This window comes from Vespula pensylvanica, chromosome 2, assembly GCF_014466175.1.
Source record: "Vespula pensylvanica isolate Volc-1 chromosome 2, ASM1446617v1, whole genome shotgun sequence".
In the NCBI taxonomy this organism is placed as follows: domain Eukaryota; kingdom Metazoa; phylum Arthropoda; class Insecta; order Hymenoptera; family Vespidae; genus Vespula; species Vespula pensylvanica.
The window spans coordinates 4237529-4255217 of record NC_057686.1 but is presented as its reverse complement, the minus strand read 5'-3'; the positions used below and the strand labels follow the sequence as shown (position 1 = coordinate 4255217).

The 17689-nt window shown below is 35.6% G+C and overlaps 2 protein-coding genes across 10 annotated transcripts; one reads left to right on the top strand and one right to left on the bottom strand.

Moving 5' to 3' along the window:
- Positions 1-115: 115 nt before the first annotated feature.
- Positions 116-17612, bottom strand: LOC122627141 (probable beta-hexosaminidase fdl). Of its 9 annotated transcripts, XM_043808028.1 has the most exons (9): positions 17190-17327; positions 14617-14703; positions 11482-11536; positions 7004-7147; positions 6238-6369; positions 5284-5546; positions 4601-5212; positions 3788-4517; positions 116-3314 (listed from the first exon to the last, which is right to left on the bottom strand). In XM_043808028.1, the coding sequence occupies exons 4-9, from the start codon at positions 7135-7137 to the stop codon at positions 3167-3169; spliced, it is 2019 nt and encodes a 672-aa protein (XP_043663963.1). In that variant the 5' UTR covers positions 7138-7147; positions 11482-11536; positions 14617-14703; positions 17190-17327; the 3' UTR covers positions 116-3166. The 9 variants fall into 9 exon arrangements, with proteins under 9 accessions (XP_043663963.1, XP_043663965.1, XP_043663967.1 ...); XM_043808030.1 differs by lacking the exon at positions 14617-14703 and having other exon boundaries at positions 17195-17332; XM_043808032.1 differs by lacking the exon at positions 11482-11536 and having other exon boundaries at positions 17195-17330.
- On the top strand, positions 8142-14814 carry LOC122627145. Its single transcript, XM_043808039.1, has 4 exons — positions 8142-8646; positions 11859-12451; positions 12518-12674; positions 13092-14814. Exons 2-4 carry the CDS (start codon positions 12243-12245, stop codon positions 13392-13394), a joined length of 669 nt encoding a protein of 222 aa, XP_043663974.1. The 5' UTR covers positions 8142-8646; positions 11859-12242; the 3' UTR covers positions 13395-14814.
- Positions 17613-17689: the final 77 nt, after the last annotated feature.

Below are 17689 nucleotides of genomic sequence, written 5' to 3'. Positions count from 1 at the left end.
ATAATTAATTAGAATAAAAAAAAAGAAGATAATTATTAAAATACAAACATAATTAATTACTAAATCAGGTTCCATATATATAGGACGGGAATAAAAGTTACAATCTACAAAAGGCTCGTATTAAAATTCAGTTTATGTTAAACATTTGTTATTCGCATTTTGTAACAGAGTATATCTTTCTTGGAACGACCGTTCTGTATATGCACATTTTTGCCATTGAAAACCAATAATCGTATAAACGCAGGAATACGTCCCATTAATATTACGCGTGATTTCTTTTCTTTATAATATATTAACTATTACTATTTGTGTCTGTATCTAGTTTCATCTAACACTCTCCATCCTTCTCCCAATCTTCTCATTCCATAACGAGGCGGAGTAGCAAAACATCGAACGACATATTTTACTCGTTTAGCTAAATCATCGAGAATAATTTCATTGGCTAAAGTCAAGGACCCGTCTTATGTATTTCGCTTACGGTTATCAGTGTCAGTAAGTAACAGTAAGTACAGTACTTTCGTATTTCTTTTCTTTTCTTTTCTTTTCTTTTCTTTTCTTTTCTTTTCTTTTCTTTTCTCTTTTTTCTCCTGTTTTCGTTTTTTTTTTTTTTTTTTTTATTAATTAGTTCTTATTATTATCTCCTTTTTGCGTTCTTTTACGAGTATGACTCTTTCCCTGATCGTATCTGTACACGATATTTCATAATATACTTTCGCACGTTAAATTCACCATTGATATCGCAATATGGGGAGAAAGAAGAAGTGCTGGTATAAAAACATACCACGAATCCTTTCTCCTACTAAACATTTGCGAATACTATACATTCCTAAAAACACTTAAAAACTACAACGCTATTCTCGTTTCGTTATTATTTCACTCGGGAAACTGAACACGGGGTGGCCGGTCGTAAGAATCGCCTTTTTCGTTCGTTTATGTTTAATATTTTAAATATGTATCGTAAAAATGAATCTTATTTTCAATAAGAACAGTCATGATTTTGTTCATCGAACAATAAGAATCCTAGATTATGCTTATAAAAGGGACGATAAGAAACATCTGCGGAAAATCATTCTTATTTCTATTTGTCCCACGTTCGTTAGTCGGAATAATTCGAATTGTTTGATTAATTAACTACATCATAAAATAAAAATCACGTTTCGATTTCTTGTCACCGGCCCCGACAAATGCAAATAGAGCGTCTCTAATAATGCAGCAAAGTTGTCTTGAAACGATAAAATCTAAAATCTCAACGTATTCGTCATCAATATGGTCTTTTTTAATGTAATGTTCGCTATTATTTTATAAGTAAATCTGCATCGAATCTTTCCTTTTCAACATTTATCTTAAAACGTTAGTAAAAAGATATCAACACAATATATTTTCACGCTAAACATTAGCGACGTTATTATCAATTTGTTCGCTAGTACCTACATACAAGCAATTTCTGTTACATCGGTATCTCGAACTGAATTCTAACAATTAGTTAAAAAATACAGTTTTTCGATTTACCAACGGATAATTGCTTGACATTTGGTATATATATATTTCATCGAGATTTGGCTAACAAAGCTAACACGAGCACTTCGTATAAATTTAAGTCAATGGACGAAAGTACCTTTTCCAAAGATTTCAACTGGCCCTCGGAGCTATGATCGCTTTATATAATTGATTCTTCGTAGATATCAATAATCTAAGAGTTTAACGATCGAACAACGAATAAATATAACGAAGCACAAAGCTTATCTTTGCATTTCGCAAATGAGTTTTAAACTTGCAAATATTATTAAAATTTCTTCGTTCATATAAATTTTTAAATCTAAATAAGAAAGAATCAAGATTAAAACGAGATAGCCATTGCAATGCCTCAGTCCAGTAATCTTATGATAGATAAATGTTCGGTGTGCACTATATCGTTCGTACATTACGTGCGCATTCCTGTCATCTTTCTAGGTCCTATCCTTATCAGAATGTAGGAACGTACACGCGATCGTCACGCACACGCACTATAACGAGATCGCGATGCGCGGAACGATTGAACAGTTTAAAAGGCACTTCGAACAGAAAAAAAAATATTAAACGGAGACACCCGGTGTGTATATAAAAAAAGACGTCTCGTCTCGTCACGTTACGTCTCTTGTAAATTCTTCCCTCTTCGCCCTTTCGCTCCTCTCCACACCACAGCATGATTAATCTAAACCTTAATACAGTAACATCGCACACCACGTTATACACTTACATACAGCGATACTATGTACACACAAAGCTTATCTCACGTTCATCTTAAAAGATCTTTTCATATTTTAAGTCCTTCCTTAAACGAGATGTACTGTAGGGATTACAGAAATATCAAAGGTCCAGGATGGAACGTCAGGGTATACCCCCCTTGCGCCCTTGTGCCATCCCGCGAGATTTCTTTTCAGCACTGTATAGTACTTTCTATTTGTTTCTTATAATTAAACGATCCGTTAATTCGAAGAAACTACATTATCTTTCCTTCTTTTCCTGTACTCGGTGTATTGTGAAAAAAAAATACTTTCACCATAGACGATAACCATCGAAAAAATATATCTTACAAAACCATTCGCTATTATCTCGTTTAGGGTGCGATAGATAATTTTGAAATTAATCGGTTTACCTATATTTTTAAGATATATCTTTTACTTTCGATCTACATACGAACATATATGTATGTTTCCCAACCCCTTAAAATATCCAGAAAAGATAACGGAATCATAGAATTTTATTGATTAACGTGACGTTCCTTCGAAATCGATCGATAGGTACCGGTCCGTTAAGAGTGCGCGCGCGACCGGAAGAAGGGTTCTTCTGTCTTGCTTGATCTTTCAAAAAACGTCAAGGTTTGTTCGTTCTTATTTTCTAAGAGGCCATTATTATCACGGATCGTCGTTCCGTCTCGTCGTGCAGCAATATCGCAAGCAACACGAGTATTCATGGCAGTCACGAGTATCACTTCGATGTGATTCGATCGATGTCTTATTGAAAAATTATAGCGACCTACTCGGACAAATCTAATTTCTTTCATTTTTCGACGTTCCGTTGAGAGGGATGGCCGTCCGTTTTGGTTTTTCTAGCGTTCTCTCGTCGCAATCGATCTCCACGATCCATGTAATAGAATAATGCTCCTTCTCAATCATCTGACGATCGGTCAGAGGCATTTGCCAGGATTCTGAGAGCACCATTGTGGCCACATGGCTTCCGTCTTGATGCCTCGACTCGTTAACACTTCAACGTGAGCTGCTAACCTCGTGTACACACCTTCGTCGGTGGAATAACCATTGGTTGGTAAATCGCTCCTAGAATAATAATAATAACAATAATAATAATGATGATGATGATAATGATGATGATAATGATGATAATGATGATGATAATGATGATGATGACGATGATGATGACGATGATAATGATAATGATAATGATAATGACAATGACAATGACAATGACAATGACAATGACAATGACGATGACGATGACGACGATGATGACGACAATGATGACGACAATGACGACGATGACGATGACGACGACGATGACGATGACGACGACGACGACGATGAAGATGACGATGACGATGACGATGACGATGACGATGACGATGACGATGACGATAACGATGACGATGACGATGACGATGACGATGACGATGACGATGATGATGATGATGATGATGATGATAGTGATAATAATAATAATAATAGGATAACACGACAAAGATATGAAGTTGATGAATGCTTGTGACAACCAGATCCGAGATTTATTAAATTACCATAATCTTTCGGCGAGAGCCGATGCTCTTGGCCAAACTCGTGGCCCCAAGGACGCCTGACCCATTTGCTCGCTCCAAATTGCAGCTTCACCACCGAGAATTAAATTCATCTGCTGCTGAGGATACTCCTTCCAAGGTCTATGATTGTAAACCGTTTGCCAGGTACGATACTCGCCACATGCAGCTTCACCGGTTTCTCTCCATCTACCAAATCCGCAATCCAAATACCAAGCGTCCACGTGTGACAATATCACTCGAAAACCATCTTCTAAAAGATCCGAGGTTTCAAGCCAATTGCTACCACCCCAAGATTGGATGACGTGTATCTTTGGATCAAAATACGTCGTAATATATGGACGCTTCGTGAGTGGAGAACTCCACAAAATGACAGCCTTCGGTACTTCGTCATGATTTGCCTTAACCAATCGTTGGAACATTTTCGTTTCGAATTCCGCCCACATAGCATGATGATCGGTCATATTTTGTGCTTGCATCGCCGCGGTTATATTTCCGTACTGTGCCCAGCAATCGAGGTTCACCTCATCTCCCCCAAGGTGAATGATATCTCGTACTTCGGTCAGGTCCAACAACTCCCTATAGAGACCTTCTAGTATCCTATACGAGTGCTCGTTTATCGGATTTAGCTGACCGCAGTTTGGTTCGCCGCAGTAAGATGTCCAAGGTTGTTGGTCCACGCAAAGTGCTAGTTCACCATACCCATGTTCCGTTCCTATCGAACAATTTCAATCTACTTAATCGAACATTATTTTACCAAATTAGAATAAAATTCGAAATAAACATCGATCCACCCACCCCATTGCCAACCAGCACCAGCATGAGCGGGAGAGTCGATCTCAACGAGCACCCTGACTCCTCGAATTCTTGCGTAATCAGCGAGGTCTTTAACGTCATCCGGTGTGTAAACTTGATCGCCACTGTATGCGCCCCATCTCGCCATTTCCGGGAACTGTACCGAGTCAAAGGGGAAGCTCTGAGAATCCGTTAGGTGCCAATGAAAGGTGTTCAGTTTCGAGGCAGCCATACCGTCGATCAGCCTCTTTAATTGGTTGATCCCGAAGAATTGTCTCCCTGTGTCGACGAGTAGACCACGATATGAAAAAACTGGCTTGTCCTCGATCGAAGCACGAGAGAGTACACGTAGAGAACCTTGCCTTTCGGCGCTCTCGTCCCACCAGATCATTTGCCCAAGTGTCTCGAGGCCGTGACGCACACCGTAGTAGCTTTTTCCCGTTATACGAGCTTCCAAAATCTTACCCTTTAAAATAAGCTCGAGCGTGTAAGATTCGTCCGTGTCAATGGTTAATTTGGTCCCACGTGAATTGCCAGCACTTAAATATATCAGAAAACTATCGATTCCTGATCTACCTTTGACGTTTGCCACTCGAATCAGACTTCTTACGTTTCCTGTAAAAGGAAAAGACCCGTTTGCGATCGCGTTATAGAAAGATCAAACGTTGCTTGCTTAAATATTTTACCTAAGAAAACGTCTTTGGCATATTCCAACAAAGTCTTTACATCTCGATCGCTCGTATTTACTGTCACGAATTCGATCTGCTGTAAATGCATAGTAACGCTTTCATCTCCAAGGATGATGTTTCCTGTAGGTCTAGGCCACAAGAGACGAGTATTACCACCGCAAAGAGCTGTACAAGTTGCTAAAGAGATTCTTGACGATCTCACGGCCCTTCTTTCGCAACGACCAGCAACGCACGTCCATGACCAGGGACTTTGAAAGACCCTGTGGAATACAATGATGTGACGATAATAAAACGATATTTAAAAAATACTAGATTTCAAGATGTTTCGACGATAATATCGTATCCATTAAATACTATAACACACGATTAGCAATTTTGTACCACTCGAAAATATTGCAGTTAAAAAAGCTCCACACAAAAATAAGGAAAGTACGTGATAAATGATTGTTGCAACGTGTCTATGCAACGATGTACACATGTTTGCGATAGGTATACGTCGGTTGGAGTGTGTACTTTCTTAAAGAAGAAAGAAACAGAACAAAGAAGAATAGAAAAAGAAAGCTAATCAAAAAGCTATGCTAAAAAGAAATTCTATTCCAAAATAATAAATTTTGAGACTAAAAAGCGAGAGTGACACTGGTTTTGGAAAAATATCGTAAAACACTTCTATGGAAATGGGACGCTAAACGTTGGGTTTAATGAAATTTCGCAAGCTTTTAAAAATTTCGAGACGAACTGACTAGCAAGTATTGTACATAGTTTTAAGTTGATTCTGTCAATTTTTTCTTCGTTAAACGAAAAGCTCGTGTTTCGTCTAACGATTAAAAAATCAGATTAGGCGAAGCGGCGTATCATTTAACATATTCTTTTTTTCTCGAAACAATCAACTTAAAACATGATAGTCGGCAAGCACACGGAGTCCGGGATTTAAAGATCTTTTTCTTATCGTACGTCCGTTCATCACGTCCGGTAGAGTTCTTTTTCCTTAGTGCATCAAGGTACTTGTATAGGCGATCCTCCGGATTTTTGGTGCTCTCATTATCGACCAAGAAGGTTACCAAGCCCTGTTCGAACTCTTCCAATCTGTGTATGTTAAGATACGAGTGCAACAAAAAATAAATATTGTAAAAAAAGTTAAAAGCGTATAATAACGTGCGATATTCTAAATGAATGATTACATTTAACTACGTACGTATATCAGGCTTTAAAAGAAAAAGAAAGAAAGAAAGAAAAAAGGAAATAGAAAAACAGAATTAAAAGTAAAGAGCGAAATAATAACGATTAGGAACACCAACGAGAAAAAGAAAGAAAAAAAAAGAAAAGAGAAAGGAAAAGAAGATGCCCGAGTGACTTTTACATTTATCTAAATCTTTTTTTTAAAACGAGACATTCCTTCTCTCGATGGCATATCGGAAAACTTAAAGATGAAGTTACGACCTTTTAACAGGCTCGTAAATGTCATAAAACGGGACTTGGTATCGATGAGATAATCTACAGATCTTCTATATGTTTATCATCAACGTTTGACAAACTTTTCGTAATCGCGAATGTAAAGCTATCGACGTTTTCACATACGGCATTGACATTGAACGTTGTCATTCCAACATTTAAACTTGTCTCTTCTTCATGTGTTAAGTACATATCATACACATGTATGTAAGTACTTACTACTACAAATGGGTAATATCGACCATGGCTATTTAGAGTTTTAACTCACCGACGTGTCGTGAAGGGCTGCAACGAGGCAAGTGGCGGTGCATGCGCGTACATGGCAATAAGAAGTACGCCGGTTATCAAAACGAGGAAGAGGAGAATCCTCCTCATCCATCCGCTCGGCAGGCTACCCCCCATTCTCGCTAATCTGCAAACAAAATCAATGGGACTGCTGTTAATTTCGTTCCGTGCTTCTATCATACAGGGTGTCCTATTTCAATCGAGTTATGTACAAAAGGGTCATCGAAATGATCAGTATGACCTTTAAGAGTCATTACTCGTTATTTATTTAATAAAATCATCAAATATAACACTTTTAAACTCTCTTACGTCTGCACCTCACTGTTATTGGTTTCGATGCTAGAAAAGAAAAGAAAAGGAAAAAAGAAAAGAAAAAAGAAGATAAGGAGATGATGAAATTTTTTATGCAACTATATTATATATATATATAGATTATTTTTTATAATATACATATATATGTGTGCCTGTATAAATACAAGATTAATATATATTAATATGACTACAAACTAGAAGATTTTTATTTTCCAAGAGAAAAATATATAAAAATTATATTATACCTATAAACGTATGCCTTGATGAACGGAGAACGGCGTAGAAAGAGCATTTTAACGACTAGAAATACACTATGTACAATCTTATACCACGGCATTCCTCGGTATGACGATTAGAAGCTCCGCTTGCGCTTCTTAAAAGTGGAACGAGATCATCGATCGATAGACGTCGACTGACAATGAGTGCCCCGTTGAACCGAGTCGATAAAAGACGTGGTAAACTCAATGCTGTTCCCTTTCAAGGAGTTCAATAATTCCACATTAATTTAAAGTAATAATTATTTTTTAATCGAAACATTATCTTAAATACTTTTTTAACTTTAACGATTCTATTTTTACCAAAATAATACGTACGTAAGTATATTTCGAGATTAAATCTTGATCGATCGTTCAGAAAGATCAAAGAAAAAAGAAAAAAGGGTACCGATTACTCGTTGATTTCGTTGGATGACGTTAGGAGCGTCTAGATACTAGGCACGAGGGTGTAGCTAAATCGCGTGCGTCGCGACGCGTCGCGGCGCCGCAACCGTCCTGGCGTAGCCAAGCAACGGGGAGTCCGACGAACGGTCGACTCGCTAGGTACTAGTCTCGAACGAAACTGTATTGAGAACGGATCGAGAGGGGGTGAAAAGAAAAGGTCCTCCGAAAGCTTTCCCTTCTTTATTCTGGATCGCAAGAAACTCGATTTGAAATACATCGATTGATCTCTCGAAAACTCGCTTCTAAAAGTGAACGATTTTATCGATCGATTCAACGAAAAGATTATAATCTTTGATTTTCGATTCTCGTATATAGTAGAAGAGTTACAGTTGAATTTGCGTTTTATATATATATATATTTTTTTTTTAATTTTTTCTTACCTTTCCCTCTTGGTCGCATTAAACGAATAAAAGTAACAAAAATTCGTTTGAAAAAGGATGAATTTTTTGATGAAAGTATCGACGAACCTTCGTGATTAGGGGTGATCGTTTAATGTCGAGACCCAACGAAGACGAGAACGACGAGGTCGGATGACGAGGACAACGCTGGTGATGCGATCGAAGTGATTTTATCAGGATGCAAACAGGCTTGGCGGGTAAGTGAACGCGCCTACTTTCGTGTGATCCAATTTCCATACTCCTGCGATGGATTTAGGCCTTGTTCTTTACATATACATACACACACACATATACATATACATATACATATACGTCTGCGAGTAACACATACACTCACGCACGAAAATCGATTTCGTTTGAGAACACTTCGTTTCTTCCTTTATCCTGACATACGTTCGTAACGAGAACTCGTATTTGAATATTCCTAAGTATCGTATCTTTCGTACCGAGAATACTGTGTAGTATCGAGAGACTGTGTTATCGAGAACACCTGTGGAGCCTATCTTCGCAATGAGAGAAATCTCGAATGCTGCAGTTCTATCAACAGCGCGAGCACGTGGAAACTGTCTTTTTCTATCTCTCCCCCTCCCACTCTCTCTCTCTCTCTCTCTCTCTCTCTCTCTCTCTCTCTCTCTCTCTCTCTCTCTCTCTCTTTCTCTTTCTCTTTCTCTTGATAATAAATCGTCAAAGAAACATAATAAATGATCTGAATTTACATCTGAATATTCTCTCGTTTCTTTTTCTTTTTTACTTTCCCATTTTCCTTCATATTTCTCAAAAGTAACGTAAACGTTTTCATTTATGTCCTTTTCTACGTTCCTAATATTCATCACGCAACGTCTTATGCTCGTACTACTTTACAATTTCGCCTTCTTACTCGGTATAATCGTAATCTAAGAAAGAAAGAGAGAGAGAAACAAAGAGAAAAAGAGCGTGCGCGCAATTCGCTATTATCCTTACTGCTACCATCGTACACGGCTTCGATCGTTCAACTAGACTTTTTCTTCACTTGTGTAATTATTTTATAACTATCGTATATATTTTTATTTCGGTGCAATTTTCTTTTCTTTTTCTTTCTTTTCATAATATCGACGAGTCTATTATTTAATAAATTTGCCTGGCTAAGCCAAACAGTATATTCTTTCGAAATATAAGAATTGTGTTTTATTATTTATATATATTATCATCTATATATTGATATTTTTAAGATATTCATTTACGAAGATTACAACAAATTCGTATATTAGTTTCAAAAGTGTACTTAAGATACAATGCTATCAATTGATCGAAGTTAATCTTATCAATTGATCGAACTTAAATATATAAAAAAAAAAGAAAAAAGAAAAAACAAGATAGATGTTAAAAATCTATTCATCGACTTTCTGAAAGATCATGATGATAGATCATGTCTACTCATCCCCCTTGAATTCTCGCGTAAGTTTCGCCCTGAATTTTTTTCCAACGAAAGATAACAGCATTCTTCTCGTAAAACGTTTGTAAGTAGGTATACGTCGATCAGGCTTTATATTGTGCTTTTGCCCGTCCACGTTGAAGTGCGAAGTCGTGATTTCTAAAGGTCCTCCCCACGGTTCTGTAATTTTCTCGCGCCTATCGCACGTTAAAGTGGGTCTGGATAAGTCGAACAATGCTTTAAACACCGACAATTCACACTCGTGCGACTTTCTTTTCCTTTTTTTTTTTTTTCGAAATTAATGACGAACCTGTGGAACTGCAATCCTTTAAAGAAAAAAGAAAAAATAATGACGATGATAATGATACAAAGCAGATGTTTCACATAAATTTATTGTAAAAATATTGATGCAATTTCTCGGAAAAATTTTCATCGGAAAAATGTCGAATGTTTCTTCAACGAGTTCAATTGCAATTTCAATTTCAATTTCAGCTTTCACCATGTTTTCTATGTCGATTTTCAACGTCCATTCTAAATAACAAAAAATATCACTTATCGTCTATCAAGTAAGACTGCACAAAATTTTTATGCAATCGTGCTGATAGAATGCTATGACTATACAAAAGAGTCAGCCAACTCGTCGATGTAAAGCAAGGTCAATGTGGTAGACGGTAGTAGATAAATTCGATTCTCGAAGAGGCCTTTTTAATCGACCGATATTTGCCGATGTTACAATTCTCCCGCGTTCCATTTTTCTTTACTCTCTGAATTTATCTCTGAATTTATCAGTTATCATTGTGCGATTGCTCGAGTTACGTCTCTTTCCATTCGCATAAAATCGCTGTTTTTTTCATAAGTAAATTAATCAATATAATTAATCAATGGCATACACTGATAAGTGTAAAGCGCAATAAATTTCTCTTGCAACTACCAGAAGATAATGATTATTTCGAATATCGTACTAAGGTGAAGGTTGTAATCAACTATTCGTATATGTCAACTACACGTTTTAACATGCAAATAATATGTATGTAAATCAAAGTTATTGCTTAATAAATTCAAAAAAAATTATTTTGAATTTGTTAACATCCTAATAAATTGCGATAATATTTACATGTATGTAAATTATTAGGATACAACAAAACTGTATCTTTTCATACGTCTTGTCTATATTTAAAAGATAGATAAGCCTGTAAACACGCATAAAATTTTATTGGTGTATCTTTCCTGTTAAAAAAAAAAAAAAGAAAAATTTAAAAAAACTAAAAAAGAAAAACAAAGATGACAGAGCAAATAACACGAAAGTGTGTAGTCGAAATTAAAAATGTGAGCGTCTATTATTTAGTTTTTTTTGGCATTCGACCACAAGTATTTTAACACTCGATCGTCGCACGAATGAATTTTTACGCATGAGTTCGAAAAAGGTTTTAAATAATTCTTTTGGCGGACGAAGCAAGCGTTCATCTTGAATAACGCACGAGAATTTTCGTTTAATCGATTTTTATCCGGGAGAACGAATTTCGAATAAAAACAAATACATCGCAACGATAAATTTATTTAATCAAGCTAACGAAGAAAAATTTTGTTTCGAGAATTGTAAACGATATATCTACGAACTTACTGTATTTGACGTATCAATGAACTTCTTCATCCAAAATCCTGCCTTTGTACTGCATCTACAACATATACGTGATAGGAATAAGCGACGGATTACATCGAGCACCTTCATGGATATAGATATTATAAATCAAAAAGTCTAAACTTGGCACGTTATACCAGATATTACTTATCGACGCTATATTTCATTGCAGCGAACAACGAATATTTCCATCGTTTTAAATATGTAAACGACGCATTTTCATATACATAACATCGTTTTTCACCCGCCAAAACTTTTGACAATTCCGTTAAAAACAAAGATCTCAAATATTTTCAAAATCGCTTTTATATTCATGGTAGAGACTCGTATATTTTTAAAACTTTCAATGTTATTTTCAGATGTACTGAGAAGTCTAAAATAAATCATATTTTATTAAAATCAAAAGATGACGAAGAAGAGGACGAACCACGATATCACGATTCGTGGATTCTCTCATTGTCCTACGTTAAATATCTCCAAGAAACCGATGAGAACTGCAGTGGACAATAACTTACGAGGACTTGAAAGACGAACGAAGATTCTTACTTTGGAAGATACGAAGAAGAAATTATCGTGAGATCGCAAGGAATGAAATGGTTCAAAAGAAAGTATGTCAAAGTATCGCGTCAAGATAAGTCTGATTCGTGCCTTTAGTGTTTAGTCATTGTGATGGTATAATCGAAATTTATCGAAAGAAAATTTACCGTACATTTTGAAGACTGAATAAATGTAAACGAAAAGCGATGAGAGGATTAGCTGTGTTGGCCGCGGTGCAGATGGCCCAAAATCACTCGAACAACATAGTTAACGGTGGCGACGAAAGCAAAACGTCGATCGAATCGGATCGTTCGAATATTTTGGGATACAATATTTCATCGAACAGTGGTAGTACAGAGAAGAACGGTCACTTCGAAACTGACTTGCATGGTCACGTAAACATTTTACTCGGAGGGTAAGTATTGTTTTGAATTATAGCTGTATCGAGAATGAATGATTAATAAAGTGAACTGTTTTTCAGAGCTATGCTTAGCGGAGTGATCATGGTACTGATAGTAATATGTTATTGCTGTCATAAAAATATGAAAAAGTATCGACCTCAGGAATATTCTCATTATTGGAGACCCGAGCCCGATGTTCATAGTCTCGAAGTATTCACTATGGATTCTCATATCACGGTGAAATCTAAAATACGACCCAATTACTTCTAGAGAGATTCTGATAATTATCTAACGGATATAAAATTAAAAACAAAAAAACAAACTAACGTGAGATACAATAAAAATAAAATGTAGAGATATACTGATTGCATCTATTACATTCAAATTTCAAGTGATTAAACTTAAAATGATATAAATCGACATATACGTTTCGAATTAGATACATCGTTCATGGAATTCTTTAGATAAAAGAAAAAAAGAAGAAAGAAAGAAAGAAAACAAATAAAAACATTCTTTTTTCTTCTTCGTCAAACTTCTCTTCAGAAAGCTCTTCCATGTCCAAGTCACACGCAGAGCCTCTCTAGAAATACTTACTTTTGCCAAAGGCAGAACTCTAAGCTCATTTAAAATTTGTTAATTCCCTGTACGTGCCAGTGCCCGGAGCGAGTAACAATGACGAACCCGGAAGATGGAACCCAAGCTGCTCTTCCTTGTCCGTTGACACCAGGCCCACCTCCTGCTTACGAGAGTCTCATTTTCGATCCGCAAAGTCTGCCATTTTCCAGCGAGAAAAAGGATACCACAGAGGTTCCAACGAACGAGTCGACGATGAACGAAGACAGTTCTACTATAAATTCGGAAACAAGTCAACCGAAGAAGGAAGAAAATCCGAAAGATGACAAAGATCTACCTTCCTACGAGGCTGCTTTGAAATTGGAAGCTGATGGATACGTCTAGAGTTAAGACATTTATTTCTGGTTGAGAGTGACACGGTGAAAGTGCCTGCCTCCATCATCTTTTCTTCGATCGTAAAAGTCGACAAGAGTTTTCTCGCTTGTTTAAAGAAGGAAAAAAGAAAGAAAAAGGATAACGTCGAGGTGAATCCACAAATCGAGATGCTCTTTTAGATCATAAGGATTCTATTCTATTAACTATTGTTCTTTGAGAACAATCAAAAGCTCGATATCCAATCGCTGAAAATAAATCAAGAGAAAAAAGACAGTAAATTAGCTTCGAATCTTGATTACTCTAATAATATGTAAACGATGTTTCGTAAGCAAAAAATTAAGACTATAAAAAATTAAACTACTTACATATAATCGTATATCTATATCTATCTATAAAATATTTAATGTGGCGAAAGTGTCAACGAATCAATGAGAGAGTACAGATGATTAATATCAAATAAACAAATAATCATAAGAATTAAAAGCTATCAAAAAAGATCTCAAAAACGTTATAAATCAATAAAAGTATATATGTAAGCATTATAAGTAGATACGTTATTAAGAAAAGATTCTTATATATATATATATATATATATTTATATATATATATATATATATATATGTATGTATCTTTGGATTTTACGAAACATAAATCATAGAAGAAAAATCCACAATTAGGCATATGAATCATGCTCAGTTATAAACGATAAAACATGAATGGTATTACACGTTATCGGATATATTGCAATAAATTTACAAAAGCGTGTATTGTATACTTTACTTAAGATTAAATTCCTGCCAACGATAAAATCCTATACACACTCTAATAAACAAAATATTCGTTATCAAAACACTCTGACTAAAACAAAAAAGAAAAGAAAAAAGGGGAAAGAGAAAAGAGAGAAAGAGAGAGAAAGATTCATCACGTATATACATATGCGAATAAAAACCATATTATCTCTCGAAAAAATTACTACTGCGCATATTTCTCTACTGATACTACACACACGCACACACGCACGCACACAGGACATTTCAATCTAAATTTTACCTTAATATTAAATCAAATAAATAATGCTAGATAAAAGTTAAACGAAGGAGGAAGCAAAACAAAAAATTATTATTCATTCATGCTTCAGGTAGAACCAATCACATTGAAATGTATAATATCATCTTATTATAAAAATAATTTAAATTCTATATCAAATATAAACTTAAATCTTCGAACTTACGGTATTCCATCATGAAACAAATAAGTTTCATATCATGATGTTCGTATCGGATGCCCCACAAAAGTTATCGCATTTTCACGCTCATCCCTGAAATAATGTTTATAAAAATCTTACTTTTTTTTTACCGAAGAGTGTACTCGTAAAATCGACAAATAAATTATAGTAACATTTTAATCGAATAAATATCCATGAGTTATATGTGTACGTTCGTATCTTATATAATATATTATCCTAAGATATCGTTTCTCACGATGTCTCTGATAAAAAAATATGTCGGATTAATGAATTACGAAACTTATCTCGTATAAATTTTCACACAAACCAGACACATATATTTCTTTTTATGAATCTGTTTTTTTTTTCTTTTCCTCTTTTTTTTCGCGTCTCACGACACTCGGCACGCGAACGTACTAATATATAGGTATCGTTCAAACGTGAGAATATCCAGACGATTTGTGAGCGATCTAACGAAGTGGGAGACGAAGAGAGAGACCAGGGAGGCTGCGCGGCCGCAACAGTATTGCGTTACATCCGCCAGTAATCATTTGTTTTACGACCTCGTGGGGATTTATAATTCAGACATAGAGTCCGCCAGAAACGCTTGAAAGACTTCTATTCGAAGTTATTCTAGTTCTAACGTGAACTCTTCTTCTTCTTGTCTCTCTCTCTCTCTCTCTCTCTCTCTCTCTCTCTCTCTCTCTCCTCTCTTTCTCTCTTTCTGTCTTTCTCTTTTCCACTGAGCATCTAACTTAGCCTAACGTAGTACCACGTAATAGGATATTTTTGACCGAGACGGCTTCTTGTGGAATCAACAGGGGATTAGCACTTGTATGCTGTCTCCATTGGTTAGTTATAATTTCAAGAATTAATTTTTTGTTATACCCTTCGCAGATGAATATTGTATTATTTAATGAATTGAAAGATGATAAAAAAATAAAATGAAAAAACATGAGCAAAGAGAGAGAAAGAGAAAAAGAGAAATAGAGAATTTCTGGATGAAAATGAAAAAACACGCTCGACCAATTTCCGTTTAACTGTCGCCAATTTACGTAGAAAATTACTACGGATGACAAATTAGTAGTGGTTATCTTCTAGCATAATTATTATCTAGAGAAGTCGGAAAACAACAGAGCCGACTACTGTCCGTTATTTCTCTGTTTCGTTTTATTTTTTCATTATATTTTCTTTTCTTTCTCCTTTTTTTTTTTTTTTATTTTTGTTTCTAAAGTCGCAAGAGATTAAGATTTTAACGATGCGCTTAACGGAGCGATACATACACTCCGTGCGCTCGTTATTATAACAAACGTTATGAGGATATAATAATCGTGGAAGTTTTTTTAAATACATCCGTACTTTTAATTCATTTAAACGAGGAATCTGACTACTTGTCCTGATATTTCAAGTTTTGAGTGGATTTATCAATGATTATGCGATAATTCAAATTAATATAATATCTTATATCAATATAGGTAACGTGTGACTTGGTATTAAGTAAATTATTGTATCTTAGTATCATATTATAAAGTATACACAGCATATATAAATATATATATACACACACATACGTATATGTACATACAAATATACTCAGTATTATGTACTTATACACGTGCGTATATGTACATATATACATATACGTGTGTGTATATATATATATATATATATATGATATAGGTTATGTGGTACAATACAATTCAAGTTATATAATGTTAGTTAGTTGATCACAATGAAATTCTGATAATGACGTTGGCGATACTCTTACTAATATATAGAGTTTACATAGATCCGGCAAGAAGAGACCTGACCTTAATTCGTCGACATGTTATGCCAACAAAATCGGGACACTGTCATATAGAGATAAACGAATAGGTAATTTCAATTAAAAGAGTGATTAATCGATCCTACGTACTCATTCGTATTGCAAAAGCAACGTTAAGAAGCGAAAACTGAAAATATACATATATGACAATAATTAATTTTTTTTCAATATTTTCTCGTAATAAGATAAGTAGCATTGGTTGGTATATTAATGACCGTTTACAATTTATACACTCGCGAATATTAATACAAATATATTCCATTAACATCGGTAAAGATCTTAATGAGCGAAAGCTTAATAAATTATGCGATAAAGAGTCTGATCTATTCTCGATTCGATAATAATATTTGATTTTCTCGAGAAATAATTTTTCCGAGAGCACTTTCGCTCAATGTCGAAACGTGCGAATTATTCTCAGAATGACATACACGCGATAATAGATATAGTATATGTAGAATAGATAAAAACGATGGAAGGGAGAGGAAGATAGAGATAAAGAAAGACTGATATAAACATATCTATAATCTTATAACTATTCGAAAATAAACAAGAGATTAGATTTGAAAAATTAAAAAAGATAAATACTTAATTATCGTTCGTCGCAAATAATTCCGACTCTCCTTTCTATCTATCTATCTATCTCTTTTTCTCTCTGTCTCTCTCGCACGATCTCACAATGAATCTCAGAGAGAAAGTGATAAAAAAGGAACGATAGAAATAAAAAGAAAAGGGGAAAAAAAGAAAAACAACTCACCTAACCTTGCAAGACCGACTACGTTGGGTCTGATCGTCCTTCAGAGAAAAATCTCTTCGGTCTCGATCCCAAATCAACGATGATGCTCTCTTCCATCCACCGTCCGTGTAACGCTTGTAACACTTAACCATACGAGAAGGCACTTTTTTCACGCCAAGAGAAAAAATCGTTGAAAGATGTTTGTAGTAAGGTCACGCGTGTAACGGTAAGCTTCTGCCATGTCGAAGGAGAGAGTACTCCGAAAAGTGTACGATTTAACGCGCGCGCACGCTCCGATTCGACTCCGCACTGCTTTTTGCTGCTGGTTCTACTTCTTTCCACTCCCACACGACCTTTACCTGATGGCCAGCCTGGCCCTCGCATTTGTCTGCGCTGCGTCCGTTCTCCGCTATCCGCAACCCCCACTCCGTTGGACACTCCAGACTGAACTGTGTTCGGAAAGGAAAACATTTCTGCGAGGGAGCTACTATCGCAACTCCTCGCCAATGCCCTCTGTCGAG

Bases quoted from the DNA above. Each gene is read 5' to 3' on its own strand.
- LOC122627145 (XM_043808039.1), top strand. From the start codon at position 12,243: ATGAGAGGATTAGCTGTGTTGGCCGCGGTGCAGATGGCCCAAAATCAC. The intron at 12,452-12,517 runs GTAAGTATTGTT...ACTGTTTTTCAG, and splicing joins GTAAACATTTTACTCGGAGG to AGCTATGCTTAGCGGAGTGA. The intron at 12,675-13,091 runs GTGAAATCTAAA...TGTACGTGCCAG, and splicing joins CTATGGATTCTCATATCACG to TGCCCGGAGCGAGTAACAAT.
- LOC122627141 (XM_043808023.1), bottom strand. From the start codon at position 17,320: ATGGTTAAGTGTTACAAGCGTTACACGGACGGTGGATGGAAGAGAGCA. The intron at 6,370-7,003 runs GTGAGTTAAAAC...TAACATACACAG, and splicing joins CAGCCCTTCACGACACGTCG to ATTGGAAGAGTTCGAACAGG. The intron at 3,315-3,787 runs GTAATTTAATAA...TTATTATTCTAG, and splicing joins GCTCTCGCCGAAAGATTATG to GAGCGATTTACCAACCAATG.